The 17,707-nt window shown below is 48.6% G+C and overlaps 1 protein-coding gene across 2 annotated transcripts in view; it reads right to left on the bottom strand.

Annotated features, from left to right (window-relative positions):
• IGSF9 (immunoglobulin superfamily member 9) overlaps positions 1-17,707 on the bottom strand; it is a 123,897-nt gene that overhangs the window by 19,218 nt on the left and 86,972 nt on the right. For both annotated transcript variants that reach the window (XM_060254971.1, XM_060254979.1), the window contains 9 exons: positions 10,586-10,703; positions 10,282-10,423; positions 7,688-7,833; positions 6,122-6,264; positions 5,871-6,011; positions 4,211-4,327; positions 2,740-2,890; positions 917-1,040; positions 568-743 (listed from right to left, as the gene is read on the bottom strand). In XM_060254971.1, the coding sequence (XP_060110954.1) occupies positions 568-743; positions 917-1,040; positions 2,740-2,890; positions 4,211-4,327; positions 5,871-6,011; positions 6,122-6,264; positions 7,688-7,833; positions 10,282-10,423; positions 10,586-10,703 (1,258 nt within the window). The remainder of the gene's footprint in view (positions 1-567; positions 744-916; positions 1,041-2,739; positions 2,891-4,210; positions 4,328-5,870; positions 6,012-6,121; positions 6,265-7,687; positions 7,834-10,281; positions 10,424-10,585; positions 10,704-17,707) is intronic.

Raw genomic sequence — 17,707 nt, 5'->3', positions numbered from 1 at the left:
TCTATGTAAGCAAGTTATATACTCCTTAATAGAGAACTGATTCAAAGCAACATCACACGGAGCCGACGGTAATGGTTCTGTGTAACGTTACTTTGAACTGCGTTTTCTATTAAAGAGTCTATCATTTGTTGACATAGAAGTCGTTAAATGAAAAGAATTTTTGACGGCGTTTCACCTGGAGGCTGGCAACCCCTCCATTTAGGCAACGTTCCATTTCTGTTTAAAATACTTAAACAGAGGCTGGATGGCCATCTGACAGCAATGCAGATCCTGTGAATTAAGGGAGAGGTATTTGTGAATTTCCTGCACCGGTCAGGGGGTTGGACCTGGAGGTCCCTCCCAACTCTATGATTCTATGGAAGGAAAATCTAGGTTTTTGTTGTGGGAGCTTCTATTGTAGAAAAAGCCCTGCGAGAACTCATTTGCATATTAGGCCACACCCCCTGACACCAAGCCAGCTGGAACTGTGTTCCTGCGGGTTCCTGCTCAAAAAAAGCCCTGGACATTTTTTTTTTTTTAAAAAGCACATCCCCAACATTGCATGCAGGGAACGGGAGCATCTCTCACCTAGCGGCACTGCGGCGATGATCTCACTGAAGGGACCGCTGCCCAGCTTGTTCTGGGCCAAAACGCTGAACTGGTAGCCAGTGTCAGCTTGGAGGTTCTCCACCAGGTGATGGGAGGCTCCAGCAGGGACCGGCAGCGAGACCCAGTCGTGGTGAGGGCGGTTGAGGCGTTTCAACCTGTGGGAGGACACAGAGAGGGTGAAGCTGTAGTTGCCACCTGCCGTGGACTAAAAAAAAGCTGTTTCAAACAGAAGGTGAGGAGATGTTCAGGAACTCCTGTATATCCGCCTCAGGGCAAAAGGAGAACAGAGTGGGAAAAAATCACGCGGGCAAAACCAGTGAGGACTCACAGCGGCGTGTACCAGATGCTGAACCTCTGGAAGTAGCCCCCGTCGAAGCCAGGCTCCCAGGTGATGTTGACGGCCTGCTGGAGCGGAAGCACAGAGACGTTGGCCACCCCGTGAGGACTGGTGCCTGCCGACGCAAGGAAAAGAAAGAAAATGCATTTGAAATGCGGTGTTGGGGGAGAGTTTTTACAGATACGGCAAAAAGGCAGATCAGTGGGTTTTAGATCAAATCATGCCTGAACTCTCCCTAGAAATGAAAATGACTAATCTGTGGCTGTTGTAGTTTGGTCACATTATGAGAAGACAAGAGTCATTGAAAAAAATGACAGGAATGTTAGTAAAAGTAGAAGGTGACAGGAGAAGAAGGAGACCCGGCAGGACATGGATCGATGCAGTCAGGGCTTTTTTTTTTGGTAGCAGGAACTCCTTTGCATATTAGGCCACACCCCTCTCGATGTAGCCAATCCCCCTGGAGCTTGCAGTAGGCCTTGTAATCTCTTAGAGGATTGGCTACATCAGGGTTGTGTGGCCTAATATGCAAAGAAGTTCCTGCTACAAAGAAAGCCCTGGATGCAGTCAAAGAAGCCACGGCCCTCGGTTTCCAAGGTCCAAGCGAGGCTATCAACTGCGGGACATTTGTGGGGGGGGGTGTCATTAATTCATAGGGCCGCCCTCAGTCAGAAGTGACACAGAACGCTTCACTGCGACATAACCTGGAAAAGAACAAAGCTGTGCTAACGACAACAACCTTTATTGGCATAGCAACCATATTAATAACTGAACAAGAAGAAGGGACAATTCAAACAGTCATGGCCCCGTCTATTAATACCTTACTTGCCTCACAGATGCAAGGTACACGACTTTAGCCACAGTTTGATTCACCACTTGATTCCGAGGAGGTAACAGAAAAAGGGTTTTGCATTCATCAGATTTCCCTACTTGCTCTCTCAACAAAGGTTCAATAAGTATGGACCACAGGGCTTTTTTTTGTAGCAGGAATGCCTTTGCCTATTGGGCCACAGACCCGTGAGGTAGCCAATCCTCCAAGAGCTTACAGTAAGCCCTGCAAGGATGTGTGGCCTAATATGCAAAGGAGTTTGTGGGCATTCGATGAAATTGCTGAGCAGACAGGTTAAAACGGATAAAAGGAAGTACTTCTTCACCCAAAGGGTGATTAACATGTGGAATTCACTGCCACAGAAGGTGGTGGCGGCCACAAGCATAGCCACCTTCAAGAGGGGTTTAGATAAAAATATGGAGCAGAGGTCCATCAGTGGCTATTAGCCACAGTGTGTGTGTATATATAAATTTTTTTGCCACTGTGTGACACAGAGTGTTGGACTGGATGGGCCATTGGCCTGATCCAACAGGGCTTCTCTTATGTTCTTCTGTGACACAGAGTGTTGGACTGGATGGGTCATTGGCCTGATCCAACAGGGCTTCTCTTATGTTCTTCTGTGACACAGAGTGTTGGACTGGATGGGTCATAGTCCTGATCCAACATGGCTTCTCTTATGTCCTAGTTCCTGCTACAAAAAAAGCCATGATGGAGCATATATCAAGATAGTAAGTGCAGTGCAGAAAAACACGTTCAAGGCTTTCCATGTCCCGCCAACTACAGGCGCATAACCTATTAGCATATGGTATCTGTGCTAAGTAGCAAGAGACGTATGGAAAGCAGTTCCCTGAATGGTAACACCCATCCACCGTCCTCTCAGTCTAGTTCATGGGCCACCAGCCTCATGGTCTCTTCTATTCCCAAAGGCATTTCAGTGTGCTTCCACGTCGTTCAGTTAACCACAGTGCACTCTGAAGGAAGCACGTACCCAAGACGTAGACAGCGGTTGCGGCACTGACACGGGCCACGCCGTTATTGGCGGCGCACTCCCACATGCCATGCTGCTCCTTGGTCAGGGGGCGAAGGATTAGGGTGCTGTTCCGATCCACCTGGGCGTTGGCGAGCCCTCTGCTGCCCATCTGGAGGAGGAAAACACAGCGGTGGCACACACAGTAGAAAGAATCAAATACTGCTGGGTCAGACGTACATCTGTTTAATCCAGGGGTCCCCAACCATTTGCATGGGCCCTTTGGGAATTCTCACATAAGAAGGTGGATACTGACACCACATGGCCTCCGCAAAATGGTTGCCAAAATGGAGCCAGCTACAAAATGGCTGCCACAGCTTACCTTCTGCCACACGACGACTTGAACGGTGGTAGCAGCTGCCGCCAAAGCGGCATTTTAAAAAAATCTGCGCAGCCAATCAAATCTCCAGTGGCAAAAGCCCTACCCCCACCCGACCCTGTCTACTTTCTAAGAACACTGGGCAGGCACCTGATCCGATCCAACACCCTATTATCCTCCTTCATTGTTCCCAGCATCGGGGGTATGCTGCCTGTAAACATGGAGCCTTATTTAGTCAGATATTTATACTTTCCTTTGCTTCTCAGTGGGAACCCCAAAGTGGTTTCCAACATCATTCTGCTTTCCTTCTAACACCAACCCTGTGAGGTAGGACTGCCAATCCCCAGTTGGGGACAGGCGATCCCCTGGCTTGGGGGCCCTCATATCACTTCAGTTATCAGAAAGTGGGTTGTGGGGGGAGAAAAATGTCTGCTGGGCACTCCATTATTCCCTATGAAGCGGGGGGGGGTGGGGCTTTTGCCATTGGAGACTTGACTGGCTGTTTGATTAGGATATAATGGCGAATCAATCTGTGTGTATCTGAGGCTCTGAGGGGGGGCTGTTTTTTTGAGGTAGAAGCACCAAATTTTCAGCATAGCATCTGGTGCCTCTCCTCAAAACACGCCCCCCCCCTCAAATTTCAAAAAGATCGGACCAGGGGGTCCACTTCTATGAGCCCCTAAAGAAGGTGCCCCCATCCTCCATTATTTCCAATGGAAGAAAGGCATTTAAAAGGAGCACAGTCCCTTTAAATGTGATGGCCAGAACTCCCTTTGGAGTTCAGTCATACTTGTCACACCCTTGCTCCTGGCTCCACCCCCAAAGTCCCCAGATATTTCCTGAGTTGGACCTGGCAACCCTTCTGTGAGGTAAAAGAGCAAGATTCGAGTCCAGCAGTACCTTTAAGTCCAACAAGATTTTCAGGGTATATGCTTAGAGACTCTCGAAAGCTTATGCTCTGGAAAGCTAAGGAGTCCCTGGGACTCAAATCTGGCTCTGACCAGGACTCCCCTTTAATACAGGCATTCGTTTTAATGGCTTGGATCCCACATGTCTATTCGGCTCAAGGGGAGGTCTTCGTCCAAAGCAAGGAACCCTTCCCAGATGCCTCACCTTTGTCCAAGAGATGACGGGCCGGGGGTCACCACGGGCAGCACAAGGTATGAGCAACTCGCGGCCCACTTCCTGGAAATACTCGTCTTTGGGGTGTTGGGTGAACACAGGAGGATCCTGGGTTGAAAACACAATTTGTGCCACAGGTGTGTGTGGTGGGTTATCAGCATTCATAATAGACACAGAAAGAAGCAGTTAATCCCACCACTAACCGAGCCCATGGCTCAGCGGTAGAGTCTTTGTTTGGCACGCAGAAGGCCACAGGTTCAATTCCCAGCATCTCCACTTATGAGGAAGAGGAACAGGCTTCCTCGGGAGGCGGTGGGCCCTCCTTCTTTGGGGTTTTTTAAAACAGAGGCTAGACAGCAATGCCGAGTCTGTGGACTTAGGCAGATCGTGGGAAGGAAGGCAGCAAAGGTTGCATCAGGGCTTCGCTCTTGTGGCCCTTTTCTTACACCCCCCCAAAAATGCTGACCACCACTTCGGGGGACAGAAAACAATTTTTCTCCAGGCCAGTTTGGGCAGGGAACCTGGAGGTTTTCTTGCCATCAGCTGCCCTGAGCCTGATAGGGGAGGGCAGGATATAAATAAATATGATAAAGAAATAAATCTTCTGGGCATGGAGCAGGGGTCACCATGGATGAATGTGTATGGGGGAGGTATTTGTGAATTACTTGCGTTGTGCAGGGGGTTGGACTTGATGACCCTGGAGGTCCCTTCCCACTCTAGAGTTCTAAGAGCTCATGGCAGGTGTGCTGGAAAACCTTGACCCAAGAACCTGGGGAGCTCCTGATGGCCTTAGCAGGCAATACTGACCTTGACAGACTTGGTATGCGATAGCTTCAACTGTGTGTGGTCAAAAGCCCACCCCATTATTAGGTAGCCTCCCTTCCCTGGGCTTAGTCAAAATAAAAGAAGACGACGACGACTGCAAATTTATGCCCTGCCCTTCTCTCTGAGAAGAGCCCCGTGGCGCAGAGTGTTAAAGCTGCAGTACTGCAGTCCTAAGCTCTGCTCACGACCTGAGTTCGATCCCCGGCGGAAGCTGGGTTTTCAGGTAGCCGGCTCGAGGTTGACTCAGCCTTCCATCCTTCCGAAGTCGGTAAAACCACCCATAAAAAGCCTGCCGTGAAAACGTTGTGAAAGCAACGTCACCCCAGAGTCGGAAATGACTGGTGCTTGCACAGGGGGCCTTTCCTTTTCCTTCCTTTCCTTCTCTCTGAATCTCTCTGAACCTAATCTCCTATATCTTCTCCCCCCACAACAGACACCTTGAGGTGCGTGGGGCTGAGAGGACTCTCACAGCAACTGCCCTTTCAAGGATTCCTACAAGAGCTATGGCTGACGCAAGACCATTCCAGCAGCTGCAAGTGGAGGAGTGGGGAATCAAACCCGGTTCTCCCAGATAAGAGTCCGCACACTTAACCACTATACCAAACTGGCTCTCAAAAGGAGGCCACAGCAATCCTTGTCAGTGGAGGGTTCAAGAAATGATGGACAGTTTAAGGGCCAAGCCTGTCTTTAAATAAAAAGAGCAACTCAGAGGAAACCTGGTATTGCTCCACCCCATTATAACCTAATTCCAGTTCTCAGCACAGAGAGTTGCAGGACAGCACCCTACTCCACCCCACTCCCCTACATGGCTCTCTCCTGGACTGACCTTGAGGAGGACGCGAGTTGGCGGAGATGGGCCAGCAGTGCCGTAGCTGTTGTACGGGGTGCAGGTGTACACGCCAAGGGCGTCGTCATTTGACGTGGCAATGATGATGGCGCCGTCGAGCCTCATGGACCAGCCCGGGAACTACAATGGGAAGAGAGATGGAGAGAAAGAGAAAACATGCCCCGCTCAGGACAAGGGTACCCAGAAAGGCAAGCCAACGTGGAGGGTGAAATGGCCATTCCTGCAGCTACCTTGCCTAGATCCAGGGGTTGCCCGTCTTTGGTCCAGTTGATGAAGAGCAGGGTAGGGTTGGCCTTGTTCGGGCACCGGATGGTGCCCCGCATCCCGATCGGCAGGAGGGTCTCCGGGGGCATGTTGCTGACCCGGGCCGGATCTGTGGGAGGCAAGAGGGCGTGGTGTCAGCTGCTGAGGGAGTGGGTTAAGAGAAAAATCTGAGGTAGCAATAAAGGTCAGGAGGCAGCCATCTTCTTCAAAGCCCTGGGTTTCCTTGCCAGGATTGGAAGCTTAGCCTTGGGTTGCCACCCTGGCAAGGTGAAAATGGCAATGTAAGGAGACAGTCAGGAGAAGATTCTTTCAATGAAGAAGATGACAAAGAAGACGATGACGAAGAAGGAAAGTTGGTTTTTATACCTCACTCTTCACTACCCGAAGGAATCTCAGAGTGGCTTCCAATCACCTTCCGTTTCTCTTCCCACAACAGACACCTTGTGAGGTAGGTGGGGCTGAGAGAGCCAGTTTGGTGTAGTGGTTAAGTGTACGGACTCTTATCTGGGAGAATCAGGTTTGATTCCCCACTCCTCCACTTGCAGCTGCTGGAATGGCCTTGGGTCAGCCATAGCTCTCGCAGAGCTGTCGTTGAAAGGGAAGCTTCCGTGAGCGCTCTCTCAGCCCCACCTACCTCACAGGGGATCTGTTTTGGGGGGGAGGAAGCTAAAGGAGATTGTGAGCCGCTCTTAGATTCAGAGTGAAGGGCAAGGTATAAATCCAATTTCTTCATCATCACCGTCGTCTTCTTTTTCTTCTCTGACAGAACTTACGACTGACCCAAGGTCACCTAGCTGACTGCATGTGGAGGAGCAGGGACTCGAACCCAGTTCCTCAGATTACAGTCCACCATTCTTAACCACTACACCAAATGGCCAGATCAAAGCGACGCTGGCTTCCCAGGCCTGTTTTCCTCCCCATCTATAAGGCTTCTGCCATTCATTCATTCGTTGCCTTTCCACCCACATTTTATTTAATTCATTCATTTATACCCCACCTTTCTCTCCAGTGGAGACCAAAAGCATCTTCCGTTGTTCTCCTTTCCTCCATGTTATCCTCACAACTATCCTCTAAGGTAGGCTTGGGCTGAGAGCTTGTGACTGGCCCAAGGTCACCCCTGTGAACTTCCACGGCACAAGCAGAGATTGGAACCTGGGCCTCCCAGATCCTAGTTTGACATTCTTAACCACTACACCACACTGGCTCTTGACAAGGTCCCCAAAGCAGGGAATATCAAGGCATTAAAACATTTAACATGTTAAAATAGCATTTATAATGTATGTATAAATATCTGGCAATACAATGAAAACATACAGATATACAAACATACACACACCATCAGGGAGGTCCAGTAAAACTTTATCAGTAGGCCCGACAAAACAAACAAACAAAAATTGAAAGGAGACAGACAAATCTCCCTGGGAAGGGAGTTCCAAAATTTCAGTCCCACCACCGATAAGGCCCTGTGTTGAATTTTTTTTTTGGTGGTGGGGGGGAGAGAAATGGGGGGGGGGGCAGGGAGTGAGGCTTACACAAAACTGTAAGGAAAGCTGAGGCAGAAGGTGGTCTTTTTAGCCCGTTGCTGGGAATGCAGGTATATTGTCCTGAATCTTCAGGCGTTGTTCTCTGAACCAAGAGGCTCCCGTCTACCAAGACCCGAATCCGGGACTGCAGGTGGCTGGAAGAGAAGAAGGCAAAGATGGGAATTCCAGCAACCTAGGGTTGCCAGCTCTGGGTTGGAAACTTCCTGGAGATTTGGTGATGGAAGGGTTTGGAGAGGGGAGGGATCTTAGTGGGGTATAACCAGGGGTAGAATTCTAGCAGGAGCTCCTTTGCATATTAGGCCACACACCCCTGATGTAGCCACATCAGGGGTATGTGGTGTCACGACTCAGGGGGGTCTTACCAATTGCTGCCACCACTCTGGGTTAAGGGTCTCCTTTGAGAAGGCCCAGAGTTCCCTCCCAAGCCCCTCAGGCCTCTTGTAGCTTAGGCCAAATAATAGATGTGAGGACCAGGCAGAGTGAACAACAAAAAGAGTTATTTTAAGGTCAGTGCAATATAAACAAACAAGATGCATTAAACAGTAAAAGGGTGAAGGGAAAAATAACCAAATGCCCTAACGCGTCTAAACATACTGTCCCTAAACTGTCAGTCAGACCTGGACCTACTCACCCTACCTTACAGGGCGAGGGTCTCTTCCTGGCAGCAGCTCCACCTCAGCTCTGCCTCCTAGGAAAAGAACACCCACTTCCGGGGCTTGGCCTTTATATATTCTCTTTTCAGGCCACCCTTCTCTGTAATCACCCTTTGGGCGAAGAAGTACCTCCTTTTATCCATTCTAACCCGACTGCTCAGCAATTTCATTGAATGCCCACAAGTTCTTGTATTGTGAGAAAGGGAGAAAAGTACTTCTTTCTCTACCTTCTCCATCCCATGCATAATCTTGTAAACCTCTATCATGTCACCCCGCAGTCGACGTTTCTCCAAGCTAAAGAGCCCCAAGCGTTTTAACCTTTCTTCATAGGGAAAGTGTTCCGAACCTTTAATCATTCTAGTTGCCCTTTTCTGCACCTTTTCCAATGCTAGGATTACATATTTTTGTCAGAAGATCCACAAGTTCAACTTTGAGTTCTTTCAGAACTCTGGGATGTATGCCATCCAGACCTGGTGACTTATTAGTTTTTAATTTGTCTATCAGTTGTAGGACCTCCTCTCTTGTCACCTCAATCTGACTCAGGTCTTTCAACACCCCTTCCAATATAAGTGGTTCTGGAGAAGGCAAACACTTCTCATCTTCTACAGTGAAGACGGAAGCAAAAAATGCATTCAGCTTCTCAGCCATTTCCCTATCCTCCTTCAGTAATCCTTTGACCCCTTGGTCATCCAAGGGCCCCACTGCCTCCCTGGCTGGTTTCCTGCTTCTAATATATTTGAAGACATTTTTATTGTTGGTCTTTATGATTTTTGCAATATGCTCCTCATAGTCCCTTTTTGCCTGCCTGATCACAGTCTTGCATTTGATTTGCCACTGCCTGTGTTTCCTTTTATTAATCTCACTTGGACTAGCTTTCCACCACTTAAATGAGTCCTTCTTACCTTTTACAGCTTCCATTACTTTTTTTGTTAACGATGTAGGCCTTCTCTTATACCTGTTTGTACCTTTCCTAACATGTGGTATATATTTTATCTGAGCTTCTAGGATGTAGTTTTAAATAGTCTCCAAGCTTCCCCAAGGGTTTGGAGTGTATTTACCTTTCCTTTCAGTTTCCTCTTCACATGCCTCCTCATCTCAGAGAATTTACCCCTTTTAAAGTTAAATGTGGTTGTGCTGTACTCCTAAGCAGGCTTCCCTGGAGCCTGCAGGCCTCGCTAGGCCCAGGATCATGACATGTGGCCTAATATGCAAAGGAGCTCCTGCTAGAATTCCACCTCTGGGTGTAATTCCATAGAATCTACCCTCCAAAGCAGCCATTTTCTCCAGGGGAACTGATCTTGTCACCTGGAAACCAACTGTAATTCCAGAAGATCTCCAGGCCCCACCTGGAGGTTGGCAACCTCACTCAAGAGCATCTCTCCCAACCCACCAGCTTCTGAACTACTAGCTTAGATAGTTTGAAAAAGGAGGAGGGAGGGAAGGTGGGATGGATTCATTTGGCATAATTCATTATTTGGGCTGTCACCCAATTAACGTAAATGCAGTCAGTTCAGATTTCGTTTTAATGGGATCAATTAAATCTGCATACATTTACATGGGAATGAATCCACTGCTTTCAAAAAAAGGCAGGGTTGCTTTATCTGTACACTTGTCATTTATATCTTTAGTCCTAGAATCTAGAAGATAATCCAGGCTTGTGTGAGAGAGAGAATCCAGGGAATTCCTCTTCTGAGAGGATGGCCACGCATCTCAGCAGATACCACCTCAGAAGCAGCATTCTTTCTTGAGCCGGGTGAGGAAATGCTTCTTCTAAATTGGCACTGCCAAACCTGCAGTCTTTAAGCAGCAACTGGACAAACCATTGTCAGGGGATGCTTGAAGCCGACCATAGAACTTTTGTTCAAACACCGGAGTGTCCGCACTCCAGAGTTTTGTGGAAATACAATGCACACCCAATTCCCTTCTTACCTGAGGTGAAACACGTTTGTATTCCCCAGGAACCAGCTGTAAGTGAGGTTGGCTGGGTAGGCCTCGGCTTGGCAGGCCAAGAAGGCATCTTGTGTGAGGTTGACGGTGATGTTCTGAGGGGGGACCACGATTACTGGCGGCCCTGGTGAAGAGGACAGAGAAACGGGGATGAAGCGAGAGAACTGAGGTTCAGACTGGGCGGAGGGAGGAGGCGCAAAAAACCAGGCCTCCCAAGCTGCGTTTCAAAATTTTCAGATGGTATGCTGTCGTTTCGTCGGATCTCAAGGGATGCTCCCCCACTTACCTTGTACCAGCAGGCGGGTGGTGTGGGTGATGGTGCCCTCCTCACTGGTGGCATGGCAAGTGTAGGACCCAGCACTGGCCCGCTCCACATTGGCAATGATGAGAGTCCCATTCTTCACCTGGGGAAAAACCACAAAACCACATGGGGGGCTTTTGTATCTTCTCAGAGCTTCTCTTGAGAATCTATACTACCACGAGGGCTTTCAAACATCAGTGAAGTCCTTCATTGCTTCACTGGGAAGAATTGGTGCAATTTCTCACAAATTTGTGAAGAGAACCAGTGCAGAGCAACAGAGAAGGGGTCCCCAACCTTTATGAACCTGTGGAAACCTTTGGACTTTTGACACAGGGTGATGGGGGCACAATCACAAGATGGTTGCCACAGGAGGCGGAGCCAACCACAAGATGGCTGTCATGGGAGGTGGAAGACAATCACAAAGTATCCGGGAGTGAGATAATCAGAGCCTTTTTTGAGCAGGAACACAGTTCCGGCTGGCTTGGTGCCAGGGGGTGTGGCCTAATATGCAAATAGGTTCACGCCGGGCTTTTTCTATAAAAAGCCCTGCGCAAAACAATGGTGAAGCCAGGGGGTGTGGCCTAATATGCAAATGAGTTCTTGCTGGGCTTTTTCTACCAAAAAAGCCCTGACTGTAATAGTGACTCTTCGACATTTTACACAGAAGCTCTGTTTAAAAGGATGCCTTTTAAAATGGCCATACTATTTAAAAATATTTCCTTGTGTATACTCCACTTACTGTCAGTCCTTGAGCTGTGGCGGCAGCAGCTGCTGCAGACTAATTTTTTTTTCAAAATCTGCCAATCAGAACTCCAGTGGCCAATCAGAAGCCCTGCTGGTGGAAGCTCCACCTGGCCTCACCCACTTTCTAAAAAAACCGTGAAGGGCTCCAGGACAGGCGTTGGCAGATGACCATGGTCATGGTGGAAGGCGACATCAAGTCACAACTGACTGATAATGACCCAGTAGGGTTTTCAGGGCAAGAGGTGAATTCACAGGGGTGGAATTCTAGCAGGAGCTCCTTTGCAAATTAGGCCACACCCTCTGATGTAGCCAATCCTCCAAGAGCTTACAAGGCTCTTTTTTGTAAGCTCTTGGAGGATTGGCTACATCATAGGGCTGTGGCCTAACATGCAAAGGAGCACCTGGTAGAATTCCACCCCTGTCCGCTCAGCAGTAATCTGGACATTTACTGTCCACTGCCCACTTTAAGGTCATAGAATATCCTGTTCAGGTTGTAAATGGCTCTGCTCAGTGGGATGTTGGGGGGCTGAGTGGGTGTGAATGCTGAGGACTCCCAGCAAGCTTCCATGGCAGAGTGGGGATTTGGACCAGCTTCTCCTAGGTCCTCACCCAACACTAAGGTTGCCAGGTCGTCCCTGGCTCTGGGTGGAGGGAAGTTCCTCATGCGTGGCACAATGACATCACCTGGAAGTGACATCATCACTCCCCCAGGCATGCTGCATGGGAACACTCTAACAATTTGGATAGAAACTCTATGGCATCATAGAGTTTTTACCCAAATTGCTAGAGCATCCCCAGTGCGATGTGCCCGGCACAATGACATCACTTCCGGGTGATATCATCACGCTAAGCACGTCAGGCACGACGGAGCTCTTTTGGGGTGGGAATTCCCCCACCAGCCAGCTCCATGCTGGAGGGTTGGGGGCTCCAAAACCAGTGGGAGGCTGGGAACTCTACCCAACACTGTGGCCTATATACCACAGCCCTTCTTCATGAACGGGCAGTACTTGTTAGAATAAACGCCATATTCAGATCAGGAGCAAACCTCTGGAAATGTAAACAGTCACCAAAAAGCCAGAACAGACCGCCGTAAGATCCTCAATGAACAAAATCAACAGAAAGCAGCAGACAAATATGTTCATTCCCACACGTTCCAAACACTTAAGATTTGGTCACAGAGGGACACTAAGTCAATTTGATTTATTTGTATTACTGTCAAATGCAGGCCTTCTTGTAGCAGCCGATCCTAGATATGTTTACCCAGGAACTTATGCCTTTGGGATCTCAGACCAGAACTCGAGGGCATCCAGCGAAGCTAATGGACAGCAGATTCAGGATGGACAAAATGCTTCTTTAAACAGCGATTCCAATGTGGAATTCGCTGCCAGAGGATGTAGTGATGGCCACAGGCACAGACATCTTTAAAAGGGGACTAGATAGATTCATGGAGATTAGGTCTATCAGTTGCTGAGGGGAACCTCCACGTTCAGAGGCAGTCAACCGCTGAATCCCAGAGCCAGGAAACAACACTGGGGGAGGATCCTGGCCTTTCTGCCTTGTTGGCCCTCCAGAGGAACTGGTTGAGGCCACTGTGTGAGACAGGATGCTGGACTAGATGGCCCACTGGTCTGATCCAGCAGGGCTCTTCTGATGTTCTTCTGAGGGGAAGGCCTCAGCCTCTCTGCCCTGTTGTTGGCCCTCCAGAGGAACTGGCTGAGGCCACTGTGTGAGGCAGGATGCTGGACTAGATGGACCCTCACTGGTCTGACCCAGCAGGGCTCTTCTGATGTTCTTATGAGGGGAAGGCCTCAGCCTCTCTGCCCTGTTGTTGGCCCTCCAGAGGAACTGGTTGAGGCCACTGTGTGAGGCAGGATGCTGGACTAGATGGACTCTCACTGGTCTGATCCAGCAGGGCTCTTCTGATGTTCCTCTGAGGGGAAGGCCTCAGCCTCTCTGCCCTGTTGTTGGCCCTCCAGAGGAACTGGCTGAGGCCACTGTGTGAGGCAGGATGCTGGACTAGATGGACCCTCACTGGTCTGACCCAGCAGGGCTCTTCTGATGTTCTTATGAGGGGAAGGCCTCAGCCTCTCTGCCCTGTTGTTGGCCCTCCAGAGGAACTGGCTGAGGCCACTGTGTGAGGCAGGATGCTGAACTAGATGGACCACTGGTCTGATCCAACAGAGCTCTTCTTATCTTCTTAATATGACGAAGTCTTGGCCTCTCTGGCCTGTTGTGGGTCCTCCAGAGGTTGGAGCCACTGTGTGAGACAGAATGCTGGACTAGGTGGACCACTGGTCTGATCCAGCGTGGCACTTCTTATGTTCTTAATTGCTCCTGAGTAAGGGACCACAGGACTGCAATTTTAATATATTTTTTTAATTCAACAGACTGTTTGCTTCCTCAAGAAAATGAACTGCTAGACTTTAGGGATCCATTGCTGTTACCAAGAAAGGCAACGTAAATTCATTTTTCTGAATTCTGCCCACCTTGAAACTACCCGGAGACTCAGCCCTAGTTAATGCAAGTCAGAGCAAGTCTATCAACGGTGTTTCTGGTAATTGCATAGTTAACATACTTGATATTGTCTCAGCAACCGTTTCTCAGAAATTACTGGCTTGAACGCCTAAGAACCATCTATGGAAAAAGTCTGCCCTTCGGTTTGCATCGTTCGAGGAACTTTTCTGAACCTCATTTATATATCTTTGCAATCTTCCAAGGGCTCAGACGGCACGGCATGGTCATTTTAAAGCAATTCCCCTTTCCCTTCAAGCTAACCGAAATCAGCAACATATCAGATGAAGCAGACCTCTGGCTTATGGAAGCTGCAGCCACAATAAATTTCTTAGACGTTAAGGTACCGCACGACTCTTTGATGTTTTAATGGAAAATGGGAACTTCTTAAAAGACTGGAAATTCATGTGTGTGTGAGTGTGCAGGGCATTTTGTAGAAAAAGCCCAGCAGGAACTCATTTGCATATTAGGCCACACCCCCTGACACCAATCCAGCTAGAACTACATTCCTGTTTTTTTTGTTTAAAAAGCCCTGTGTGTGTGTGTGTGTGTGTATATATATATATATATATATATATGTATGTATGTATATGTATGTGTAGATAGATGATAGATAGACACACACACACGTATCGATATAAAATAGATACTGATATATACATAGAAAGGGCTTTTTTGGTAGAAAAGGCCCACCAAGAACTCATTTGCATATTAGGCCACACCCCCTGACACCACCATTGTTTCACATGGGGCTTTTTTGGTAGAAAAGACCCACCAGGAACTCATTTGCATATTAGGCCACACCCCCTGATGCCAACCCAGCTGGAACTGCATAGCTGTGCGTTCCTGCTTAAAAAAAGCCCTGGATATAGATATATAGATAAAATATAGGCAGAGAGAAAAGAGAGTGAGAGAGAATAAAATATTATATAATGTTTAGCAGTCATTTAGAGTTTTAGCATTACACAGAGTATTTCCAACAACCCTGAATTACTGTCCCCATTATACCGATGGGATCAGAGGCAGAGAAGGAATGGCTGGCTTAAAGCCAAGTGAATTTCTGGCAGAGGCTGAGATAGTGCACTGTGCCAGCTCCCGACTCAGCTACCAAATGGCTCACCAGGGGATTTTGGGATAATCACAACTGCTTGGATTTACCTACCTCACAGGGTTATTGTGAGGATAAAATGGGAGCTATATGTGTCATCCCCCACCCCAGCAGGACATATGTGACAGACAAGAAAATGGAGACTGGATGAGTGCATAGATGACAGATAGATATTATTTCCTGAAATGCCTTGACAAAATCTGGTGAGATCAAGATGCGAAGATGTTTGTTGGACTAGGGCAGGGGTGGCCAAACTTGCTTAATGTAAAAGCCACACAGAATAAATGTCAGGTGTCTGAGAGCTGCAAGATGTGAATGTCAGATGTTTGAGGGCTAGAAGGAAGGAGGGACGGAGGGAGGGATCTGCCCTGAGCCTGTTTTGGAAAAGGGCGGAATATAAATTTCCTATGTAAAATAAAAATAAATGAAGGGAGGGAGGGAGGGAGGGAGGGAGGGAGGGAGGGAGGGAGGAAGGAAGGAAGGAAGGAAGGAAGGAAGGAAGGAAGGAAGGAAGGAAGGAAGGAAGGAAGGAAGGAAGGAAGGAAGGAAGGAAGGAAGGAAGGAAGGAAGGAAGGAAGGAAGGAAGGAAGGAAGGAAGGAAGGAAGGAAAATAGATGGGGAGGGAGTGATGGAAAAGAAAGCAACTTTAACTTTAAATGCATTCTCCAAGCTGCCAGCTGGCTTGGCTTGCTGATGTGATTTAAAGAGACAGATGCCTTTTACAAGCTGGCTGATGGGGTGTTGGGGGCTTCAAGAGCCACACAATATGTGGGAAAGAGCCACATGTTGCTCCCGGGTCACAGTTTGGCCACCCGTGGACTAGGGCCTAAGAGACCTGAGTTCAAATTCCTACTCTTTAGAAAGGGTGGTGAGAGTTGTTCGCCTGCCCCATTTGGACTCAACAGAAGCGGTTCAAATGGAGGTGGGGGGAGGAGACGCTGCTCCTATCCTCGCTGTTATTATATAATGTTTGGCCTATCCTTTTTTTTGTATCAGGAACTCCTTTGCATATTAGGCCATACACTCCTGATGTAGCCAATCACAGAATTGGAAGGAAGCTCCAGGGTCATCTAGTCCAACTCCCTGCACAATGCAGGAAACCCACAAATACCTCCCCCTAAATTCATAGGATCTTCATTGCTGTCAGATGGCCATCTAGCCTCTGTTTAAAAACCTCCAAGGAAGGAGAGCCCACCACCTCCCAAGGAAGCCTGTTCCACTGAAGAATCGCTCTAACGGTCAGGAAGTTCTTCCTAATGTTGAGCCAGAAACTCTTCTGATTTAATTTTAACCCATTGGTTCTGGTCCTACCTTCCGGGGCCACAGAAAACAATTCCACCCCATCCTCTATATGACAGCCCTTCAAGGACTTGAAGACGGTGATCATATCACCTCTCGGCCGTCTCCTCTCCAGGCTAAACACGCCCAGCTCCTTCAACCTTTCCTCATAGGACTTAGTCTCTAGACCCCTTACCATCTTCGTCACCCTCCTCTGGACTCGTTCTAGCTTGTCTATATCCTTCTTAAAATGCGGTGCCCAAAACTGAACACAATACTCCAGGTGAGGTCTTACCAGAGCAGAATAAAGTGATACCATCACATCACGTGATCTGGACACTATACTTCGGTTGACACAGCCCAAAATTGCATTTGCCTTTTTAGCCACCGCATCGCGCCGTTGACTCATGTTCAGCGTATGATCTACTAAGACCCCTCCAAGAGCTTACTGGGCTCTTAGTACAGGGTCTACTGTAAGCTCCATGCAAAGGAGTCCCTGCTACAAAAAAAGCCCTGCATATCACCCATAAATTGGGCCCACAGCAGACTAGGTTAAGCCTTCGTATTTGAGGAAAGCCCTCGCTTCTGGCCTGTTCTCAGCCGTTCATGCTCCCTTCTGCGTGCTGCCTGGCTGTAATCAAAGGGAACTCGGCTATCACTGGGAAACACTGCCCCACATGTAGCAATCAGGATGCGGCCAGGCTTCCTGAGGACATCCGAGCCCTGATTACAGCCGGCGAAAGGGCAAGAGGGAGGAGCCGGTGTGGAAGGGGAAGGGTGGGGACAGCACAGAAAGCCGAAATGATGGGATGAAAAAGTGTTGAGCCGTGAACCCGCCCAGGCTGTGATGCTTGCTGGGTGACACTGAGCAGTTGCTCTCTCAACTACCTATTTGAAGGGCTGTCGCACAGAGGGTGGAGGAGAGTAGTTTTCTGCTGCCCCGGAAGGTCAGGCCAGAACCGATGGACTGAAATCGGAACAGTTTTCAGCTAAACACTGCAAATGCAATTTTGGGCTGTATTTACAGAAGTATAGTGTCCAGATCACGTGAAGTGACGGCAGGGGTGGAATTCTAGCAGGAGCTCCTCTGCATATTAGGCCACACCCCACTGCTGTAGCCAGTCCTCCGAGAGCTTACAAAAAAGAGCCCTGTAAGCAAGGTCCCCTCTAAGCTGCAGTCTTGTGAGCAAAAATTCTACTTTGTGAGCTACTGGCATTAAAGTTGTGAGCGACTGAATAAATTATTGTGCTTCTTCCTGAGCTGACGAAAATGTGTGAGCTGGAGACTAAAAATCTGTGAGCTACCTCACGCTAACTCAGCTTAGAGGGAACACTGCCTGTAAGCTCTTGGAGGATTGGCTACATCAGGGGTGTGTGGCCTAATATGCAAAGGAGCTCCTGCTAGAATTCCACCCCTGAGCGATGGTATCGCTTTACTCTGCTCTGGTGAGACCTCACCTGGAGTA

Source organism: Heteronotia binoei, chromosome 1 (assembly GCF_032191835.1).
Source record: "Heteronotia binoei isolate CCM8104 ecotype False Entrance Well chromosome 1, APGP_CSIRO_Hbin_v1, whole genome shotgun sequence".
In the NCBI taxonomy this organism is placed as follows: Eukaryota; Metazoa; Chordata; class Lepidosauria; order Squamata; family Gekkonidae; genus Heteronotia; species Heteronotia binoei.
Note: the sequence above shows the minus strand (reverse complement) of the source record. Positions and strands in the feature narration are given on the sequence as shown.